The 24,624-nt window shown below is 30.6% G+C and overlaps 1 protein-coding gene across 1 annotated transcript; it reads left to right on the top strand.

The window, feature by feature from the left end:
• Positions 1-24,624, top strand: LOC105154979 (uncharacterized). Its single transcript, XM_087412610.1, has 6 exons — positions 1-172; positions 13,980-14,528; positions 16,969-17,236; positions 20,431-20,526; positions 22,067-22,990; positions 24,552-24,624. Exons 1-5 carry the CDS (start codon positions 167-169, stop codon positions 22,927-22,929), a joined length of 1,782 nt encoding a protein of 593 aa, XP_087268736.1. The 5' UTR covers positions 1-166; the 3' UTR covers positions 22,930-22,990; positions 24,552-24,624.

Consider the following 24,624-nt stretch of genomic DNA (forward strand, 5'->3'; position numbering starts at 1 on the left):
ACGAGCGTCAATTTTGGCAAACGCAATCCGGCCATGGTGGATGTCACTTTCTTGATCATCGGCAAAGTGGGAGTCGATATAAAAAGAGGATATATTCCATAGCCATAGTCAGTGAGTGTAGTGAGAGTGCCGTGACCATTCCACCGGTATATCGTGAAAGTTAAGTATGAAGGTACGCGTTTCATCTATCATATATAGTTCATAAACGTTCTGTTCGTCTATCCTGATTTGTGAAGTGCCAATAAATGCTGAAGCTTCAAGTGAAAGAAGTTCGATTTTCACAATTTTTAATATATTAATTTAATCCGCATGTGTTCATCATTAATCTCTCGCTACTCACTTTTCGCATTAACAGCAAAGATTGCAAATCTTGCGATAAGCAATTGAAAAGTCCCATAATCTTTGAATTATTAATGATCTCTTACATTTATTTTTCTCCCTTGATCATTAATTCTTTGTTATCATTCGAAGATTTCACGCCATTCGAGAGTAAGGCACTTTGATTCTCATCCACGTGAAAGTTCTACAAAGCGTGGCCGTAACCTTTCTTCAATATACCTGTCACAAGTTTCACACGTGTAAGAATGAAGAAAATTATTTGCGATAGCTCCGCAGTCTTCAGCTGCAAGCCGTGAAGAAATAATTACTATAGCGTGAACGTTGAAATCCGCTTATTTTTTCACTTTCTATAATAATGCAAGTTCTATGCTAATTTCCAAAGTTGGATAATGCTAAGTTAAAAGTTAAGTTGAAAAGTTAATTAATTTTAATTGCATTTAGTTATATTTTACTCTTAACTTTTTAACTTTACTTAGTTATATTTATTGGTAACTATTAATTTTTAATTTGATTTTTTAAAAGTTAACATCAGAGTTGGGTAGTTGACTTTATATGGATCCTATACTTAGATTATATGCTTATACATTCGATGTATTTTTCTAATTTTAAATAATTTCAAATATTTCATTTAGGTTTAAACAAAAAATAAAAAGATTTGAAAGCGATCCATTGTCAAGACTTCCTAGGAAAAAATGTTTCATGTATAAATATATATAATTCTATATAATTATTAGGTGTTGGAATTAATTCGTAGCGTTTTACAAGTAATGGGAAGTACTTTCATTAATGTATTTTTTAATGCTCATGTGAAATAAATAACATTCTTTCATTAAAAAACGCTACGAATTAATTCCAACACCTAATATATAAAAAATTGGCATATTTTATATATATAATTAAATAATTATATATAAAATATGTCCATATATATAACACTTTTCCTAGGCTAAAATCACGATTTTCTCGAAAAATACATAGAAGTGCAATTTATTGCTTTACAAAGATTATTTTTTGATGCTCTAGAATAATCATAAAAATAATCAAGATCCATATGATATGATAATGGCATATGTAAATCTCTCCTTGTTAGTTAAAAAAGTTAATTTTTTAACTTAGTTTTGTAATTTAGTTAAAAAAAATGTTAAACTCGAAATTATGAAATAAAACAAATTTAACTTTTAACTTTTCTATTACTTTTTTTCATGAACTTAACTTTTAATTTAATTAACGTCATTATGAATTAACTTTCATCTTAACTAAGTTAAATATTAACTTAGTTTTAAAAAAAGGTAACTTACCCAATTCTGTCAATTTCAACTAATTATTTTGATTACTTTAATTCGCAATGTTAACCCTTCACATCGCATATATATATATTTATAACTTAAATTTCATTTGATAATAATTTTTCTCTAATTTTTTATTTGAATAAACAAATCTGATTATCTTATTTCGTGTATGCCGATCTTTCTAGCGCCAAGCTTTTATTTGTAAGGAAAAAGATTTACATTTTTCCGCGATATATTCTTTACGTCTTCCTTCGGAAACGTCTTAGAAATTTAAAAATAGCTGATTGCGAAAGTACTGGAAAGTTAATTTTCACACTTATGCTATTTTCATATCTTCTTCTATGATATATTTTCTAATTAGATCACTTTCCAACTATTATGAAGATTCGATATTAGATACATAACGGAAGATGAAAAAGTTGACAAATGGATGATATAATCTAGACAAAAAATTCATACGTTGCTAAAAAGCATTGCACATTTTATTTACCTCTATTTTATAAGAATAGCTTTTACTTGAAAGGCTCGATTTTGTCCTCAGTACGGAAGTTAAATTTTTTATAACAATCATTCGCTATACCGGTTTTTTAGAAATCGTCAAGAATACACGCAGCAAACGATTACGAACAAACTAGGTCAGCCAATGACTCTACACATGCAAGATCAAGGTTACGATGATCACTCTCGTTCATTCAAGTGGGACGATTCTCTACGACTATTATAAAACGTAGATCAGTCAATTGTAGTCAATTTCATTATTTTTCATTATATTCATCTTATAATTCAGAATTGTTCTCATTTTTGTTCCATTTGGCAGATTAACAATCACGAGATTCCCGTTCACGAGAGAGAGAGAGAGAGAGAGAGAGAGAGAGAGAGAGAGAAAGAAAGAGAGAAAGAGAGAATGAGAAGGGGGGGGGGTGGGAGAATCAAAATCCGGAAGAAACATGATTGTTCTGCAGATAATAGTATATTGCGTAACTTCAATTTTATCGCTAATTAACTTAGAGTTTCAGTTGTGGTATCAGTGTGAAATCATCGGTATTCGGGAGATTGCCGTTTTTGCCTCAAGTCATGTATGGCGATCTCCGTGGTGAGCGCACTTTGAATTGCCGGTAGTCGCATAACTTTCACCTGGCATCGCTCTACTTACTACTTCACATTAATGCTCCACGCTCGAACAATTCGGAAATCAACACTTGACCCTCAAAATGCACTGTAGTAAAAAGTTAACGACGCTTAACGAATCGGACAGACTTCCCTAAACCACGACAATGTAGTTTGTGAGCTCTGCAAGCATTAATCTGATATCGTCGTACATTATTACATTCAACCCGAGAATAGTCATCTGAGATAATTTTTACACTCCAGCAACAAGAAAATGAAGCTCAGTTTTCTTCATTAATTAAAACTTCATTATACTTATATTTTTGTCTTCTTGCTTCTTTTTAGAGAATATTAAATAAATTTATGTACAGTCACAGAAAGGTTGCAACACTTTTTTTTCAATGAATTTCAGAACTCGCTTTGTTCATAGAATGATTGAACATAAATAGTTAGATCCAAATAAGAACCACTCGTGGTGAGCAAGTTGCATTTCGAAACCTTTCTGTGATCAGCTATATACAAATGATATTGATCTCAAATAATAATAATAGAACAATCAATAATATATTGTTAAATGAAAGTTGAAAATAATATACAATGTATAATCAATAATAAGAACTTAATTAAGGTATAAACATTACTTCACACTGTTAAATATTAGTACGATATATTGCAGCAATATTATTTTGAAAGATTGCAATATTTCATAAAATATTGCTACAATATTGTAGCAGTATTCCTACGTTCGTTAAAATAAAATATTATAATTGAAGACTCTATTGATAATAAAATAATACAAACATAAATCATTCAAACATTTCAACATGATAAATAGCACATTTTATATTTTAATTTACATTTCAATTAAAAGATAATATAATATGAATATAAATTCAAATTTAATGCAATAAATAGCACATTTCGTATTTCTATCTATTTAAGTCCAAAAATATTTATGTTATAAATAAGCCATGAATATATTCCAGTTCAAAATAATGAATAAGAACAGTCTCGTTTAAATTCAATTAAAAAAATAAATTTCAACGTAGCTGTTTGTAAACTGTAAATACATCACAGTTAAAAATTACGAAAATATGCACTTTTGTTTAAGAATCATCATACACATACAAAAATTATGCAAATCAATACATAGCGTCTTTTTGTCGGATGATTATTGGTTCAACAATCTTATGCTGTGCTTATACAGCTTATGTCATTTTGTATGTGGAAGCTCTAAATATAAAAGTTATCACGGAAATATGTAAGCCCTGAATTTATGTTCAAATTATTTATATCCAAGTACAGTATTGAACCGTGTATAGTATTGAGGAATATTTTTGTTTCGATCGAAATGAATAATATAAAAATACTGTTCAATTTATAAAGAAAGAATTATAAACGTTTATAAACAGAACGAATTTATGCCCTCAATATCAATTCATTTCAATTCATTTCAATCCAGCTCCAGGCTCTAAAATGCGAACTCGGATAAATTAAAATAAATTGCAATTTTTAATTCATATCAATCTATTTACTGGGAAATCAAAAGTGATTAATAAACAACTTATTTAGTAATATTCTTGAGACTTCCACGGGTGCTTTCTATATAAAGATTATGCGTTTCCTCCGTCCAGATCCATACTTGGAATGCCAACGTTTCGTGAACATTGAAGTCCACTTCATCAGCGAGGAACAGCCTGATACTGAGCTGTTCCTCCGGGTCGTTTCTTTTTTATATTACACTACTTGTTGGTAATGGTAAGGGAAAAAAGCGAATTGTGAGGGGGAAGGTGAGGGAATCGGTCAGTCTTCAATAATCGGGAGAATGGTTTTTCATATTTTATGTTGTAGTCATTATCTCTATTTAGATTGTTAGAGTGTTTTTGTATCTCTCCATACTGACTTCTCTATACTTTCTTGGAAAGTATGATGTAATGTTAGCTATTGTGGTCATTTTGTCAAACAGTATTTGATGTCCTATTTCGATGTTCTGATAGTGCTGATTGCGTGACGTTTTAGCCTGACATCACGTTGGTGTCCTTTATCTGTAGTTGACCATTCTCCCAGTTTCTCCAATGTATACTTGCCCGCAAGAACATGGTATTTTGTATACTCCTGCGAAGCTGAGTGGAGATGATTTTTAGGATTTGACCTATCTTTTTGGGTGTTTGAAGATAATTCAGATATTGTGTTTGTTTAACCTGCCAATCTGATCTGTTGTTCCTTTGACATATGGAAGAATGGATAGGATCCTTTCATCTGATTGTGTGTCAAAGACCGTTGTCTTGTTTGCATGTTTATTGATTGTCTTGATTATGTTTTTTTTGTCGTGTCCGTTTTTCTGTAAGGCTAATTTTAAGTGATTGAGTTCTGTAGATGTTCTTTGTCAGAGATGATGAAAGCTCTATATATAAGTGAATGTTTTTGCGCTGGGTGGTACGACTCGGCATGTAGGTATTTATCTGTGTATGTTGGTTTTCTATACTTGATGGCCTAAGGTATCGTCAGCTTTCTTAGAGACAAGAACATCTAGGAAGGAGAGTTTTCCGTTTTCCTTTATGTCTAATGAAGTGGATATTTGGATGTTGATTGAGGAAAATAAGGAATTTACGGAGTTAGGCTCTGCCATCTCCGTATCACGAATGTATACATAACGTTTACATAACGGAACTAAACTTCTGATTTTTTGAGTGTTTTCCTGAGAGCTTCTTTCTCAAAATGCTCCATGAAGATGTGATTACAGGAGAAATAGGAGAGCCTATTGCCGCTCTTAAAGTTTGTTCATAAAATTGATTGTTATAGGAGAAGTAAATGGTTGTTAAGCAGTGCTCTATTAGCGGAATAAGGTCGGAGAGGTCACTTCATGTGAGGCCTTTATTATGTTTAATGTGTCTTTTATTGGGACTTGTGTGAAAAGGGATTCTACGTCGAAACTTACAAGCAGGTCTGTGGAACGTAATCGGATTTTTTGGATCTTTTGTATGAAGTCCGTTGCATTAATTATGTGTGATTCGAATTTTTCAGTGAAGGGTTGTAGTGTTTGTGCTAGGAAACGGGATAAGTTGTACGTCGGGAAGTGTATGATGCTGACAATCGGTCTGAAAGGGATGTTTGGTTTGTGTACTTTTGGTATTGGTAATTTATTTAGTATATTTTTTAAATATTACCATTATTACAATGAAATATAATATAAAATATATAATTTAAAAGTATCTGATATGTGCCTGAAAATACTTTTAAAATATCAGTATCTCCATATGAATACATTTTCACACATGTATTTGTATATGTATTTAAATAGATTTTTAAAGTATTTTACCCCATCACTGCAATTAAGAGTAGAGATGGCTACGTTCTACAGAGAAAGTAGCTTTACAACTGTTGTAAAATTCTTCAATATGAGTTTATACGTTTAGATCTATAAAGAACAAAAGCAAAAACCAATTGTATTGAACTACTTTCTCTGCTGAACGCAATCATTGTTGTGTAATAATATAAAAAAATATGGAATATTTTTTGTGGATCAATCATTGTTTGTGAAATGGAATATTCGTGTGAATAATACGCTCAAGTTTAAAAAGAATAAGGAAGTAAGTGTAATTAAATGTTAAAATATACCTCAAAAACGTTTCAAAATACTTGACAGTAAAAATGTATTATATCCACTCTAATAGCACTCTTTATTCGAGAGACGTTCTGACAAATATGTTCTTAAGGACATAAGGATATCCTCTGAATGTTCTTTGGAACGTCCCTTGCAGATCTATTAATCCAAACTGCCATCTATGTTCTAACAACATTACAACGATATCGTAAACATATGTTGAATACATCATCAAGATATTCGAGACGTATCTGTGATGTACAGAGTATTTCTTCAGAATCTACTATGTCCACGTTTTTATATCCCGTACTTTCGCAAGGAGTTTCTAGTGATATACCGTAGTTATTCTGAAATGTATCAGTATGTCTTCAATATATCTCCAGTACATCTCTATAGTATCTATGTGTACATAGTGATGTCTCTAGTATGCATGCACATACACATGTACATATACACAGCCTTGCGCACATACTTGTGTATACAATGCTGAACGAAAGTATTGGCACGCGATTACTATTATGAAATAGTATTTTCGGAGAATTAAATCTTTGAAAATACTTTTATTTTATAGTAGCATTCTCTGTGTCAATATTTTTGTTCAACACTTTTGTATATTAGATTTAAAATTAGGTTATTAGTGAACATGTTTGTAAAGAAGCTGTAAGCTTATTAGCTACGACATTACATTTTGCCGCATGACAAGCATTTCCATGTCTAGTGTGCAGGAACTATATTTGTTACCACTTTTCAGCATAAATATTCAAATAAGAACAGCATCTGAATGCGTCCGCCGCGGATAAGTAGTCCTTCACTACATTCAATCACAGAACTGTGTTAGCATTTTAAAGCATTACTCAAGACGATCATAAAATGAAAGAACTATGAATGTCGGCCTAAATATAATGTGACGATTTTTTTAGAGATAGTATTACGCGAAAATAAGAATTTCAAGTTTCGACACAGATTTCGATCCGACAAGAAAATCATTTAAGTAACAGAATAGAGGTTAGATTATCACTGATGCAGGTAGAGTTGGTTTCCAGGTAAAATTTATGCATGAATATGTATAAATATGTATAAATATACATAAACACATATAAATATTCACACATGTATAATTATATATGAAATATGTCCATACATGTTTATATATCTTTTTTCTTTTGTAAAATTACTTTTTAGTGTAATAATAAATAATAATAGTAATGTGAAAATATTAAAAATAATTAAAAAGGTAATTTTCGCACTATTTGTTTCAGAAAAAATCAAGTTTGAAGAAATGTAAAAAAATTACTTACGTATAATTATATATAAAATTATGCATAATTATGTTATGAGCAATTTTTACATTTTTCCAAACTTGTTTTTTTCTAACAAACAATGCGAAAATTATCCCTTTAATTATTTTTTATGCTTTCACATTATTATTATTATTTTTATAAAAGAAAGAAGAAATATAAGCATGTATGGACATATTTCATATATAATTATACATGTTTATGAATATTTATGGATGTTTAAGTTTATACATTTTTATACGTATTCATGCATACAAAATTTTTTACCGAGTCTGCATTCGACATTAATTGTTTACTCTGAAAATATATTATAAATATACATGAAAGATAACGCAAAAATATTTTAGAGACGTTTTGGATATGTTCGATATAATAACAGTATATTTATTATTAGTATCAAAATTGAAGTTTAGTTATTATATTTAATACATCTTGACAATGTACAAAAAACGATATTTTACTAAACATTAACATTGCTAGTTTTTTCGGTATGATCATAGTACATTCAGTAAAAAAATAGAATATCATGATGTCATGTGCTGTCTGGGAAGGCAAGTAGTACACAGCGCTTACAAAGCGTTAACAATTAAAGAAGCGCATATAATCATTTTTTTAGCTGTGCTACTTAGGATAATAAATAGAGATATAGGTATATAATATACCAACATGTATTATATCATGTAACGGCAAGCTACTGAATAAATAATTCCAAAAAATCATAATTTTTCCCGAATAGCGGAGGTATTAAAAGGAACCATGACGTTTACACATCGCCATAATATCATAGTTTTTACGTTATGTGCAAGTGCCAAAAAATAAAGAATTCAATTTTCTTCTAAGCATGTATTGACTGTTCTTTCCTCAATTTCTTACTTACTTCCTTTCTTTCTTTTTAATCTAATTTAATTAAATATTCAGAAGTTGATCGATTCTGAGCAGTCTCAATGGACAACTCGGGTTTAAATTATATAATTAAAGTGTTTTTATTTTTTACGTATTCTACAAAAGGAGATATTGTGATGCAAAATCCGAAATGTCAAATTTTTAAGATACGTCATCGCCCTCGGAAATGTTATTCGCTTCACATTTTAAACAGCAGATGGGACTCGTCTGTTGCGACATTTAAAGTCACAGATTTATAAAGTAATCGTCCGCCATTTTGAGGGGTGAAAAGTGCCGGCAATTCTGTCGACAGTTCTGGGTAGCACTTCAAACGTTCTGATGAAAGTTATTCGAAGAACAAGAATCAATATTTTAGAAGATATCGCGATTTTTCGTTATGCGTTTTGTGAAGTTGGCACTCCAGGTTTTTTGTCTTAACTCGCTAGAACTATTTTTTATTTTAAACAGGAACTCCAGAACTTTTCGGAATTTTGCAATTTTTTGTCGGACCAAAAAATATATTTCATTACTTGATGCATAAAAAATTTTTGAATGTTACAGCAGTTCTATCGACAGTTCCGGATACTCGTGGATAGCACTTTAAGAGTGCTAACAAGTTATTATGACTCAAGGCGTTAAAATCAATATTTTAGAAGATATCGCGATTTTTCGTGCGTTTTGTAAAGTTGACATCCCAAGTATTTATTATTGGTTTTTTTATCTTAATTCGCCGGAATTATTTTTGATTTTAGACAAAAATTCTTTGGGGTGCATTATTTTTTATTTTAGACAAAAATTCTTTGGGGTGCATTTAGAATTCTAATGAAAAGTTAATTTTTTCAAAAATGAAGTGCTAACATTACAGAAGTAAAGGTTTGTGCTGCGGCTTTAATTAGATACGTAAATTCTGAAATATTCTAAATTTCATACAAAAATGTGAAAAATTTTTTTAAATATTACAAAATTATATGGATCTGATCATGTGAAAAATTCTTTTATTTATATATAATTTTATATACAATAATTTTTATACCTCCCCCCCCCCCTTAAAATATTTCAGAATTCACATATCTTATTGAAGAAAGTTGCTTCCTTTTTTTTTCTTTTTTTAGAATGCAGTTTTCTTAAGCATTCTTAAATTATTTCGCTTATTTCATTCCGGAGAAATATTCGAGAGAAACAACTGTTTCAAAATTAATATCAAGTGTCATATTAATAAATGATTTAGTAGTGTCAGAATTAAATTAAATAACTTGTAAAATTAATGTGTTAAAATTTAGATATTAAAAAGTTTATACAAATATCTGTTATATTTTTATTTAAAAGATGATACCAGAAAATTTTATTATTTTATTCAATTCAAATATAAAGGCCGTTTTAATCTTTCTATGTTGATAATTCGAAAAGAGTGCCTTTTTTAGAGATAAATGTTTTGTGACTTTGAGAGGGACACATAATATATTGAGAGGGATACATAAGATGGTATCATTAATTTTGGTGGTGTTGTCAAGGTGAGGGTAAGGATATGGAATCATTGATTTGACCTTTGGTGGCGTTGTCAAGGTGAAGGTAAGGGTCACTTTGAATTTTTTAAATGAAATCCCCAATTTTTCATTGTATATTCTTGTAACCTCGAGAGCCCCCTGCCTAGGAGCGCACGACTTTCCACGCGAAACGAGTCCCACCCCACATTTTCCCCTGACAAGGGCCGACTTTCCGCGCAAAGTGAGTTTCACTCATTGACATATAGCACTGGAGCATAGTATCGGAATCAACTAAACAGACAGAAAGAGATAGAATGATGTTTGGGTAGTAGTGAATCTTGCAAGGGGCCTGAGAGGCATTAAAAAAAATGTCTCAATTTCCTTAAATTTCCTTAGGAAATTAGATATAAGATATTTATCACGTTTATAAATAATATAAATGTAACTATATAATTGTTGATCTAATTTCTTTCCATATGTTATACATAACTGTAAAAGTTAATTTTACTTACGAATGAGTTGATACATCTGTATTCAGAGTATTAGTTTTACATAAGTCACATGTAGAAATCATATTTCTTAATTTTATTTTGTATCTAATATAATACAAATGTATTCCGATTTTAATATGCACCATTATATTTATTGTGTTAATATCAGTTAATATCTCTGTGATGACTTCTAACTTTAAAGAGTATACTACTGTTCTTCCTCTCCTGAAACATAAGTCGATAGGACAATAATGTAGTTCCGTGCTCAAACATTTACTTTACTCTTTTTAAGTCATTAAGACAAAAGAAATTTCACCGCATGCTCCATCCAGTACTATAGGTTCCACTTAACGTCCGAAACGCTCGTAGAATTTTATCCTTGTTGTTTGTCAAATATTAAACAAGGACAAACGATGCTCATGAGTGTTGCGAGTGTTAAGTGGAACGCAGCCTACATGTCGATGATTCCATTCCACCTACCACTTGTCAAAGGGCGCACGATTTTTCACGCGAAATGAGTTTCAACTCACTTCCTCCCTTGCGTATGGCTTTTCATTTAGGTAAATCTTGCATCGCGTGGAAAGCGAAAGCCACTTGGCAGAAGACGGGAGAGGTGGAAAGTCGTATTTCCTTAGTCTACTTCGCATCCCCCCCTCCTCTCTCTCTCTCTCTCTCTCTCTCTCTCTCTCTCTCCTAATGTTCTATATGCCGAAATTCTGATATTGGTTAAATGTCAGACACTCAATAATTTTCAAGTTTGTAGACTACGAAAGAAATATTTGGTTGAGAGAAAGAAATACAAAGGGCAAGGGAACATTTACTTATAATATATCAACGCAAATATTTATTGTAATCAAGATTATATCTTTGGTATTCTAATTGCCCCCAGTAGCATAGAAGCTCGTGCAAAGCACTAAAAAGATTATATGCGCTTGATTAACGCTTTGTATAAGCGTTACTTGGTGGTGATCTATATTACTGCAAAGCTTGATTGACATACAGACGGCTTAGAGTGCAGACACATTAAAAAGAATAAGAAATTAGAAGTGAGGAATAAGGAAACAATTTCACCCTATCAGAAATCGAATACACATGCACGTTTCCTGATAAGTTAAAATTGTTATTCCTATGGCCGGTATTCATAATCTATTCTTATATTCAAGATTGTCTCATTAAATACAATCTTAAAATGTCATCAATCAATCAGATAACCGTATTAGCATCTTAAGACATTACACTGAGAAAAAAATTTACTAAATTCTAATAAATATTTCTTTGAATAACCCTAGCGGAGTATTTGTTAAATTGTAAACACATGTTTACTAGATACAATCACTATTAGTTTAATTCAATTATCATTTTTTTATTTATCTACCGTTATTTATTTACCGTGAATTTTTTGCTATTCAAAGAAATACTTAGTAAAATTGATAAATTTTTTTCTCAGTGTACTTAAGAGAATGCTGGCCGAACTTGATCGAGATAGATATTACAGATTATTATTATTTTCATATTTCCAGTGTTTAACATACTTACGCCCTCTAAATTATTATAATTGATAGTAAAAAATATTTCTTTAGAGCAAATATTCATTTCTCTTTATAAGATATTTTTTTCATATAGTCAGGACTCGTTCAATATATTTAAACAAATATTTCGTTCGTCCTAACAAATATTTCCGTTAATAATAGCAAACTTCCTTATTTCTTGTAAATATTTACTTTATTAAAGCAAATATAACATCTTGAAAACTAATAAATATGTTCCAAGGAGCCCTCAAAAAAATAATTTTCTTGAAGCAAGTAATATTTTTTTCTTTTAAGCAAATTTTTTTCTCAGTGTATATTAGAGTTACCCTAAGTACTTTTTGCATAGAAATAGCCGAATCTGACAATAAGATATTTACATAAAACTTTAAAAAAAGGTTTTGTTAAAAAATAAAGGAAAACATTCTTAAAATCGTATCTCAGAAAGTATTAGTCTTATAAGAACAAAAATGATTTTGTAAGGAATTCAATAGTCCTCAATTTTCATTAGTAGTATTTTCTTCATAAAAGCCAGATCCGAGATTTTTATTTAAAAAGTATGAAAAATCGGTTCATTCTCGAGAGAGAGAAATATCAAAAAATAAAATATTCTTTAAAAAATTCTGTCACGAAAAATATTGATTTTATGACCTTAAAAAAAAACGAAATTTTATCAGCTTTTTTTGATAATGATCTTTATTTTGATAAAATGAATACTTTCTTTTTGTGAGATATTTTTGAAAAACTGCGTTTTTAATTAGTTTTTTGAAATTGGAAAGTTTTCCAAGTTCAGGATTTTTAGTATGTTGTATAATACGTCATTTCGAACAATTTCCCGCAAACAAATCTTTTATAACAATTTTGCAAAAAGCAACAAAAAATTTAATTTTCCTGGGCTATATTTATTTGAAGAATTAATCTTTCTTGCTCCATCCAACCAATCAACTGGTTGTATTTTGCTCTCCAAGAAAGTATGATTCCACTTCATGTGGAAATATTTCCGATATCAAGTTGGTAGATTATCATTAAGCATGTCATTTCTTCGTCTAATCATCACTTGTACTACGAATAGCTAAAAGGTTAGCCGAAACATATAGACTTATTTTTGAAAAATTAGACATATGATTATATTTTAATCACATTTATATTTATTGCGCTCTTTTAACAACTAATTCTCAATAGCCGTTTTCTCGTTACAAGTTAGCCATCTTCAATTTTTTAGGGTATATCTAAACAAACTTGTGTAGTCGCATGAACGTATGCAAAAAGAAAATTATTTAATCACATTTTATGTGCAACTTTAAAAGAGAAATGCAATTGAATAATTTTTCTTATCCATATATTTATGCGTCTATGCAAGTTTGTGTAGATATGGTATATCCTAAGTGTAACTAATGCATAGCAGATTTTCCTCAAATTTATTATAAATTTAATTTTACGTTGTCAATATTTGCTTCTAGAAGGTTAAAAACAATCACTAATCAATTCATTTATGTAGTTGAATTGCTTATTATAATCATATTATAGCTTATTTTTAATTTCAAAGTAAACAGTTTATATTAATATATTTAACTATAAATTAAATTTTAATCAAATTTAATACATTTCTTGTGTTAAGTTGTTTAATTGTTTTCGTTTTAATTAAATTAACGACATATTTAATTTGAGCAGTAAAGGATCTATATGAATGATTAAAAATGAGTATAATTTGATGATAAATGAGTATATAAATGAGTAATTACTAATTTAATAATGCAGGTGATCGTTTACGTTATAAAAGAGCAACTCCTGAACATTTCCGAATTAATAATAATACAAAAAAATTTTTATATAAAGTAGTAAATTTATATTTAATAATTTATAATTTTGTTTTATATTAATTTAATAACAAAAAATTATTTAATACACGACGAATTTACGGATCAGTTGTAATTCCCCACGTTTTATCGTGCGTTGCAGCTGACAGAACTCTTGATAATAACGTGCTGCTCAGTAACCGTGGCTCGATCAAAAACCGTAGAGAGCAATCAGGAGACGTTATTGAAGAAAGCCGCGGAACAGCTGGAACGATTAGAACCGTATCGAAGAGCTACGGATAATCGCGGCGAACCCAATCTCTCAAATGTGCCAGAAACATGGAAATCTTTGGTGGATCAGAATCAGTTAGAGGGGATAAAGGACGATATGGATCAGAATGTGTCTTGGGAGATGTCCGAGATTCTACCCGAACAAACGAAGCCGGACTCGGAACAATTGAAGCGGATCGACGACAAAAAGCTAATAACTATCAGCGTTATTACCGATCCGAAATATGCCGAGTTGATGCAAAATAGGATAAAAAGAGGTTACGATGTTGGATCCAATAGTCTTCTGACCAGCATAGCAGGCGGAGTGTTAACTGGAATCGCGAGTGCATCAAGCGGCTCTGCAGCAAAAGCATCAGCGGGCAGCAGCGAAACGGCGTATAAACCAATTTACGGTGCACCTACAGTGGAACATACTTATTCGGTAATCGATATTTTTATTCAAGCATTGACTGAGAGAAAAGTATTTATTACGTATTTATAATTGTATGATACAATAATTATATTAGGTGTTGGAATTAATTCGTAGCGTTTTACAAGAGATGGGAAGTGATGGGAAGTACTTTCATTAATGTATTTTTTAATGCTCATGTGAAATAAATAACATTCTTTCATTAAAAAAACGCTACGAATTAATTCCAACACCTAATAATTGTATAATACAATTACATATTATAATTATAATTAGGAGTTCCATTTTTATAGTTACTATACTATATCTATATACTGCTATAATGTTAGTAATAACACAGTACGACAAAAATCGATTTTTTTCCATCCATAAAAAAAATCAAAGAGATTCTGAAAGTAGATGTAAAAAAATATCCCGACATTTTACCAGATCAAGTCATTAACATTTTTTAAGTATCATCAAATGTTTTTTTATAATACTGTACAGCACAGGTTTCCTTCCATGAAAAATTCAAAAAGATTCTGAAAGTAGATGTTAGGAAAGCATTCTCGTGTCTCGGTATTGACTTACTTGGTAACCGTTATCGAAAATTTTTTGGGCAATAAAAAAGCTGACAATTACAAAAAAAAATGTTGCTGAAATGATTTCGGCTTTTCATGCAATGAAAATTAACAAGTCGCTCAAAATACACTTTCTTCATAATCATTTGGATTTTTTTCTACTAAATTTGGATGAATTCAGTGATGAACATGATGAACGCTTTCACTAAGACATTGCGATCATTGAGAAACGCTTTAAAGGAAAAAACACATGCTTGATGAATACTGTTGGTCTATTGTTCGTGATACAACCAGAATCATACAAACGGCAAATCAAATGATCAAGATTCTTATATTAATAATTATAATTATAATTGTATTATTATTATTAAACAAAAATTTGAAAATACAATATATAAAAAAAAATAATTCTTAGTTGTTGTTTTTTTATATTCGAACTCATCGCATAATTTTACATGCAAAAACATCAATTATTTATTTTAAAAAATTATTATATAATTTAAAACAATTGTAAAAAGTTAATATGAAGCAAATACGATAAATGGCTGCATAAAAAACATTAATGATTTGATCTGATAAAATTCCGAGACGGGTATTTTTTTTTTAATCTACTTTCAAAATCTTTTTGATTTTTTCACGGGAATGTGTTGTACTGTGTAATAATTATATTTTATAGTTCTATATGCAAAAAAATATTGTACAACTCATATTAATATAATTCATACTTTTGTATCGTTTTTAGTACCAATTTTTTTTTTAATATGGAATGTAGAATATAAATGCTTTTGTATAAAACATAGAAAATAATTGCAGTGAATATAATGATATAAAATAAATATAATTATTATTACTATCATTAGAAAGTAATATAAACTATAAAAAAATGGATAATCCTAATCATATAATTATTTTTAATTAAGAGAATTCCTATATTCGGTCAAAGCAGATCTTATTGTTAGTTCCTAAATGTTCTGTGTGAATTTATATATATATATATATATATATTAGGTGTTGGAATTAATTCGTAGCGTTTTACAAGAGATGGGAAGTGATGGGAAGTACTTTCATTAATGTATTTTTTAATGCTCATGTGAAATAAATAACATTCTTTCATTAAAAAAACGCTACGAATTAATTCCAACACCTAATATATATATATATATATATATATATATATGATTTTGCAAACTGCATGCCGAAATATTTTTCAGTTTTAAAACACAATTTATTTAACAATTTAAATAATTATTTTACTATATGATTATAATTACAAATCAGAACACTTATCTTTCAGTGCGCGATGAACTTTAATGTCGTGTACTTTGCATTCGTATTTATTTGATCGGAGTAAATTTTATTATAAGTAATAATAGAGACGTTACGAAAAAAATAAAATAGCAGTATAGAGAAAATTAAATTTTTATATAAAGATTAAAAAGAGAGAGAAAGTATACTAATTAATTAGTACACTTTGCGATTGCAAAGAGAAAAGTTGTTGTTTATATTGAAAACATGTAGGTCATCTACATTGCCGCAAAGGAGCGAAATCTCAACTGGTTCTTCATCCACTGTTCACCTTTTCCATTATCCATGCTCCTAATTGCTTCGTAATTATCAAGATTTTTCTCTTTGGATATCGCGATATATCCTGCATAGCAATTAAAGTAAACGATACAGCGAAATGAAAATCGCGGTGCGCGTCAAGCTATTATATTGCCTAACGAGCAATTTAATACATCAATTAGAAACTAAATGGGAAAGGATGTCGATGGACAGAGATGAAAAAGATATATCACTTCCGCTATTTCAACATTTATGTTTATTTTCTTACGCAATAAATTACAACCTAATGATGTAATATAATTTTACTTCGATCTCATTATTTTTTTCAGTATGAAGAAAAGCCATTCGGTCCATGGGATTTCAAGAAGGTGATATTTAGTACACTGTTTCAAGCTCTCAAGGCAATAGGTGGCGGCGTATTGGCCCTCAAAGGTCAACTAGTTAAAGGAGGTGGCTACTTGTTAGCGGGTAAAGGCACAGTTGTCAGTAAAGCAGGAGATGTTATTACATCCTTTGGTAAACACTTGGCCGCCAATGCGCAATCAAAACCTTATCCGTCAGAGACTTACTACGATCATCCACCGGTTCAACATATTGGTAAATTAGAGATAAAAATTACCGAAAAAATTAGAAACTTTTAATAAAAATATTAATAAAAAGTCAGTTTTTTTACTTTGGTCCTAAAAAATTTTTAGGGCCAGAATGAAAATCTGACTTTTTAAGGTTTTTTTAAAGTTGTTTAGGCCTGATTATGTATCTTCTTTGGACATTTATCATATTATTGTTTATTCAATTTTCGTATTCAATTTTCGTATTCATTCAAAAGATTTCTGTATAAAGATATGAAATCTCTCCCAAAAGTATCCGACTTTTGCTTATTATGAGAAAGAACTATTCCAGAGAGATATAAACAATGTCGCTTACAAAATAGTCTCCTTTCGAAGCAATGATCTTCCAACGATTCACCCATTTTCGAAAGCAATACTAAAAATCATTTTTTGTGATAACCAGCAGCTTCTTCGTCGCATTTTGTTTTATTTCTTTAACATCGTCAAATCTTTTGCTTTTTAACGGATTTTTCAACTTGGGAAATAACCGGAAGTGATACGGAACTACATTTAGACTGTACGGAAGTTGGATATTGTGTTCAGTCAAAAAATCCTGAATCAGATGAGATGAATGGGCAGGTGCGCTATCATGGTGTAGAAGTTTTCCACAAATGCGGCCGTTTCCTCTTCACTCAATCGTTTAAGAACTTCCAAGTAATACTTTTTGTTTATTGTGCAACTTTGTGGAACACATTCGTGATGTGTGACAACCTTTCTGGGCGAGAAGAAGTAAACGATGAATATTGTCTTCACATTGCTCCGACCGACGCATTTTTTTGAGACTCTTTTCTCCTCGTCCATTGTAAAGATTGTTTCAAGGTCATAATCTATATTTCATCGTCAGTAATAACCATTTTGAGCAACTCAGAATCTTTTCTGATGAATTCCAGAATGTTTTCGACAACTTCAATTTTTTGCCGGAGCACTCGTAGAACAAATTTTGCACACACATGACCCATTTCTAGATTTTCAATCAAAATTCGAGAAACAATAGTTTTTGGAATTGCAAAGTTCTCTTCTAACTCTCGTACAATCAAACGATGATTTTCGTTGATTGCCACGTTTTCAGGTGTTCTTTACGTTGAAGACTTGCTGGAACGAAGATCACTATACATTGAGACATAGCCAACGTATGTTTGAAATCTAAACCACTCTATTATTTGTGTATTGTATCACTCGTCTTAGAGTCATTATCATCATGCCAATTGTCTCGGAACATATGTGATCAAATTTTCGGCAAAATTTAATGCAAGTTCTCTGTTGGACTCGCTCAGTCATAGTAAAATGCGATGCTAGGAGTTTTCAACTATAATATTTTCGACGCTCACACAACTGTGTATACCGTTGCCGTACGTCATGCTGCTTAACAGGGGTACTCCTTGATGTTTCTAGTTACTGAATGCCTGTTTTCCACGAGAGAGAGAGAGAGAGAGAGAGAGAGAGAGAGAGAGAGAGAAAGGAGAGGGAGAATTGACAAAGATATATGAAAGTCGAATACTTTTGGGACAGACCTTGTAGATGTAAACAATGAAACAATGTAGTACAATCATTCATCAATTAGAAGTAGTAATGATCATGGATATACTTAAAGCAAATTCGGTTGAATGCATTCAGTGAACACTGGTACACATTAAACTTGTACATAAATTAACATAAAGATATGTATTTAGTATAAATATAAAAACTGATTAAATCGTGAAATTCTCAATATACTTTATTGTGCTGTTAAGTAGAATATGTACACTAGTGTATCCAATCAAATTCGCTATTAGAGTTCGCTATTCAGTTTCGAAAAAATACTAGGCCTGTTCTTTTTGGCTGAACTTTTGCATCAGTTCATCTTTCTTCCTCTTTTTTCTTCCTGAAGAGAAAAGGAAGAAAAATGAACTGGTGTAAAAGTTCAATTTTTCTTCCTTTTCTCTCAGCTAAAAAAAATATACCTATTATTAACTCATTAAATATCGCCGTGAGTGTATCCACAGGAGTCAATTTCCACAAACTGTTTATTCATTTTTTCATTTTTAATTAAAAAAAAAAATAACTTTACTTTTGTTTCTAAATAATTCTTTTGTTAATTCTGCTTCCCGTTATAACCATATATAAAGTATAATTTTTCTTCTGTTAGTTGAAACTTCGATAGAGTGACCAAGATACATAGAAAAATTTTCTCAAAATTTTTGAGCTAAAAAACATAATGTGGGTTGAAATATTAACTACAGTCATTTATACATTTTATTTTTATAACTATATTTTACCTACTATATTTTTTTAGAAAAAAAAATAAAAGTTATGTTTTACAAAATGTAAATATTTTTTCCATTTAAAATGAGAAGCAGACATTTCGTTTGTACATTGTAAAATATTGAAAAAAGCTATTTATTAACGCAAAGAGTTATTGTTTATATGATGACAAAATTATTGATAAAGTCTCCTCCTGTTCCCCTCGATAATCCAAGATAATGTAGATTTAATTTTAATAAAAAAAATTAATTCTGTATCTTTTTTTACAATTTTGATAGAAAAAAGTTAAAAAACTATTCTTTAAATTGATTTTTTAATCCTAAATAAAAAAGACCGTTTTTCTTTCATATCTAGATAAAATGCAATCTCTACTGAGCAGAATTTGTCGAACTTCTTGTCATTATGATAATAAAAAATCAACTATAAATCTATTTAAAAATTGAACATCTGCATGCACATACATACGCAAATTATACGTTGCAAATAAAGTACTAAAAACTTCACGCATTTGCTTTCTATTGTACGCTTACTTGTCTACGCTGTATTCAACCGATTAAACGTGGAAATTTATCAAAGATATAATTTTATCGAGAAATAGCAATAGAAAGTCATTTTAGTATTTACAAGCCGACTGATTATCCGTGAAGCCGGCAATCACGCGTTCGAAACCTAACAATGAGTATTATTCGCTTTTCTCGAATCCGTTCAAAAAGATGTAACAATTGAATGTTATAACCGATAAAAAAGCTTTAAAATAAATAAGTATATGATGAAGTGTTTTACAGCATATATACAGACATTATATTATTACTGTTGAGTGTACGTTTATAATTATATCGTGATTTATATAATTATTGAATTAATCTCATTAAAAGTAAGATCTCTATTTCTTCTCATATATGATAGTATTTTATCAAATACTTTTAATTAATAAAATTACAGAACACAGTCCCAGCTACCCACCGTCAAACTCCGATGATTTTTCCGAAGTGTCTAATGATTTCTCAGCACACGAGACTTACGGTGTGCCATCAAACGGTAGGTTTTACATTCCTACTGTAATTGTAATATTGCAAAGTTCCTTGAGTTGTTCCGTGAGTATTATTCCGTTTTTCGCATCTTTTGAGGTAACGACAATTAACTTAATTACGTGTTGATGAAGTCTTAATGAGTATATCTTCCATCTAATATTTCCGACGTTGTAATAAGCAATTATTTTTTAAAGCCTTTAATTTCTCTTTCGAAACAATTAAATTGCGGAAGAGATATATTCCTAATTACATTTATATATTTCTTTAGTCAAGAAGTAATGAATCGAATATTACTTTCGCGAATAAATTTTGCTGTCGAATGTTGAATCTGACAATTATGATATCTTCAATCTTTTATCGAATTTTGATACTTTTTTGCGGAATATGCACGGAAGAAACAATTTTGCTTAAATATCTAAAAATTTAACTGGATAATATACAGATCTGAAAATAATTTTTTTGAACCATTAAAATAATTATATAGGAAACTCAAGTATAATGAACAATGTAGCAAAAAAAATATTTTTATAATCTAGCAATTAGCTTGAACGTCCTACATAATTATTTTGATAGTCTAATAAAATTATTTTCTAATTTATGCCTAGCTAAATTTTTTGATATTTTAGCAATATCTTTCTTTTCGCGTATTGATATGATTCGCTTGATGACATTCGAATTTCCTTTTCCATATCGCACAATCGCTGTAGTGAATGTCAATGTCCTCCTTCCGGAAGAACATTTCGTTTCACGATCCACGAATGTTTTCCCATGAATGTATCAACACGAATGTATACGCGACCTTTCACTTTCCCCGAAAGTTGGCGTGAGGCAGCAACTACATAATAAAACCTGTTTCCTGACATACTTTTCCAATTTCTTTTAAGGAGGTATATACACCTAGACGGATCAAAACGAAGTCTAATTTTACGAATTTTTTGTGAAAAAACGGATAGATATATTTTTCAGAAAATCGAACTGAAATTGCATATCCCTAATATTTTATAATTTATAATTACACAAAAAGTAAATGATTTTACTTGTACATTAGAAAAGAGATCTTGTTATATTAATAATAATTCTGATAGATTTAATCAGAAAGAATAAATCAGACACTTATATAGTTAAATGTATTCTAGTCGAGATAACCAGACATTCAATAATCAGAATTCTGATTGATATAAATCAGAATTCGTTTTGCTAATATTTCTTGTTGGCATAACTAGAATATTTTTCTTAGTGTACCACGTCCAACATTTATTAGAATCTAGCATGATACATGCACTATATCGTATTGTAACGAATCCTATAATAGTTCCTTTCAAATATGTGTAAGTGTATTGTGGGAATCTAGAACTGTATTGTTCATGTTGTTTCACATTTAGCACTTGCTCGACAGACACGTTATAATACCCTTGGCACAAACGCAACGTACTAATCTCGACAGTACCAACTTTTATGCTCCAACTTGACTAACGAACTTACACTTAACACTCTTATAAAGCACCGAATAAATTTGTTGACAAGACTGACAGACGTCACGTTCACAGACAACGGCCAGGGCGGCCTGCTGATCGTGACACCGACGAAATCTGACCTGGACAAGAACAACGATCAACAAACGCACGTGGCGGTATTAGAGAATCCGGACTCGACCAAAAGCTCCGTTATCAAGAATCTCTTGAACAGTGTGCCGAAAGGTAGTGTTGGTTCAAAGGATCAAACCGTAGCTGGCCAGGACAGCCTCACCAACAACAACGTAAACTCTTATCCTCTCACCCAGCATCCAGTTTCGACATACGGTGTTCCGGAACGCTATCCTACAAACTACAACAATCCAACGCATAACTACGGACAGGATAATCCTGCTGCTCAAGACGGCGCTTACCAACAGCCTGAACTACCGCAGGTCACGTCGCATCATCACTTTCCGAATCTGGGCTTGGACCCAAATCTATTAATCCAGCCGAACATAAAATACCCACCGTTACAGCAAATCCAATACCCGAATCCGCACGGCTCTCTGCTGGACCCGTCCAAACTGCCACATGACGACAGTGATACGTCGGTGTACGCGAGTCTGTCCGTAGACACCGAACCGCAAATCGCACCCTTGAAGATATCTCTCTTGGGCAATTCGGACTCTTTTGATTTACCCAAGTTGCAGCCACACGTGGACTTTTACGGGCAGCCTCAGTTCATGAATCACCTTCATGGCAGCTTGGGCGGCCCATTGAGGGTGCCACTTTTAAATCCGATGCCATCAGCTTATTACTGGCGGAGTCAAGGATCGTTGATACCGACTTCGGCTTTCGACACGCTGGATAATTTCCGTAAAAGGAATGTCCAAAGACGAGCGTTCGCCAAACGACTTGCACGTTATGCGTCGTTGCAGAGGTTCCATCGACTGTAGAACCAAATAACGGCGTAGGCGAACATGTGAATAATCCTTTTCCAAAAAAGTTCTTACAACGGTATGACGGAGTGAAACAAATATTTTTCAGAGCCGAAATTTTTATCTCTCAAATAGTAAAATGGAAAATACATAAATCGACGTATTTAGCAATGTGAATATATCTTTCCATCCTAAACGTGTGTATTAAAATTAAATATATACTTTTCTGGCAATTCATACAATGTGGTATATAAGATATATAATTTTAGAAAGATAGGCAAAACAGAACAAATAGAACAAACATGGGCGTATCTAGGATTTCAATTAAGAAGGAAAAAATTAATCTTTATGCAAAACTTGTTAAACCTTTCGAGAATTTTCAACAAACTTTTTTACAAATAACATGTGACCTACAAATTAGGCAATGAATGTTTAATTTTTTATTGTAAAAATAATTTTCATAATTTAATTCTTTATTCTTGCAAAATAATTTAGAGAGCGTCCTCTCTTACTCTCCCTTGCATATGCCCATGAGGACAAATATTCCAGACTATGTCCAAAATTATTCATTAATAAAAAACAAAAGTTGCTTTGGAATAAAACTTGTAGTCTCATATTAGGTTAATATTTTATTTATCGTACGATAAATTTTTCAAGCATGTTAATTGAGAAGTTCTTGAGTAAAGATAAAGATTATTTAAAAAAAAACTAGAAATTTTGAGTTAAAAATATGATAGTAAAAAAGTTTTTTTAATCTGGCCTCGAAAATTTTTTTTCTTGATATTTCCTGTCAATATTTGACGCTAAATTAATATTTTAGAATTTAGTTGCTATATTCAAAAGATTTCTATGAAAAGACAGACCATAAACAAACAAATGTAGTGCAACCACTAAAATGGATATACATATTGTTAAGATCAATTTCGAAAAAGCGTTATTAATTAGGCACCGTAAATAAATTTCCATATTGATATTTGAAGTTACAAAGACAAAAAAATGTTAAATATTATAATATCGAAATGATATATATATATATATATATATATATATATATATATATTGTGTTTTAACGAATAAATATTTACGAAAATGAATCCTTTTTTCAGAATATTTTGATAAAAAATAGTTTTTTACCGGTAAAAAGAAATTAGCTCTTTTATTCTCGATTTTTTATTCTGAAATAAGAAAAATTTGTTTTTTCTTTCAAATTTTTAAAAATCTATGTAATCAATCAATATACTCGAAAAATTTCTCGGATGAAATATCAGCCTTATATCTGATACATACATGTACATACTTCCAATGTTATGTTTAGTGTACATTTATTTGAAGAACTACAGATATTTATAATCCACACATCTATATTTTAAGACTGCCTTAAATAATGTCTTAAGATGCTAATGCAGCCCTGTGATTCGAAATATCTTAAAGCTATACTTAAGATGGTCTTAAATATAAGAATCAATTGTAAATACCGACCTATAACTTCTCTATCTTCATAAAATAAATTAGTTTTTAGTAAATTGGAAAGAATTAATATATATATTTTTCCGTGATTCTCGTGATAAATTAATATCTATTATATGTTAATAATAAAAAAATGTTAACTTTATTGCATGCAATTGTGCTCTTTGTTGCAGTGGTCTACGCATTCGCGTATTATCCACGTCCGGCCAGATACAGGTACAAATGGTTATATCCTTATGGACGATA

Source organism: Acromyrmex echinatior, chromosome 13 (genome assembly GCF_024713525.1).
Source record: "Acromyrmex echinatior isolate Ae372 chromosome 13, ASM2471352v2, whole genome shotgun sequence".
Classification (NCBI taxonomy): domain Eukaryota; kingdom Metazoa; phylum Arthropoda; class Insecta; order Hymenoptera; family Formicidae; genus Acromyrmex; species Acromyrmex echinatior.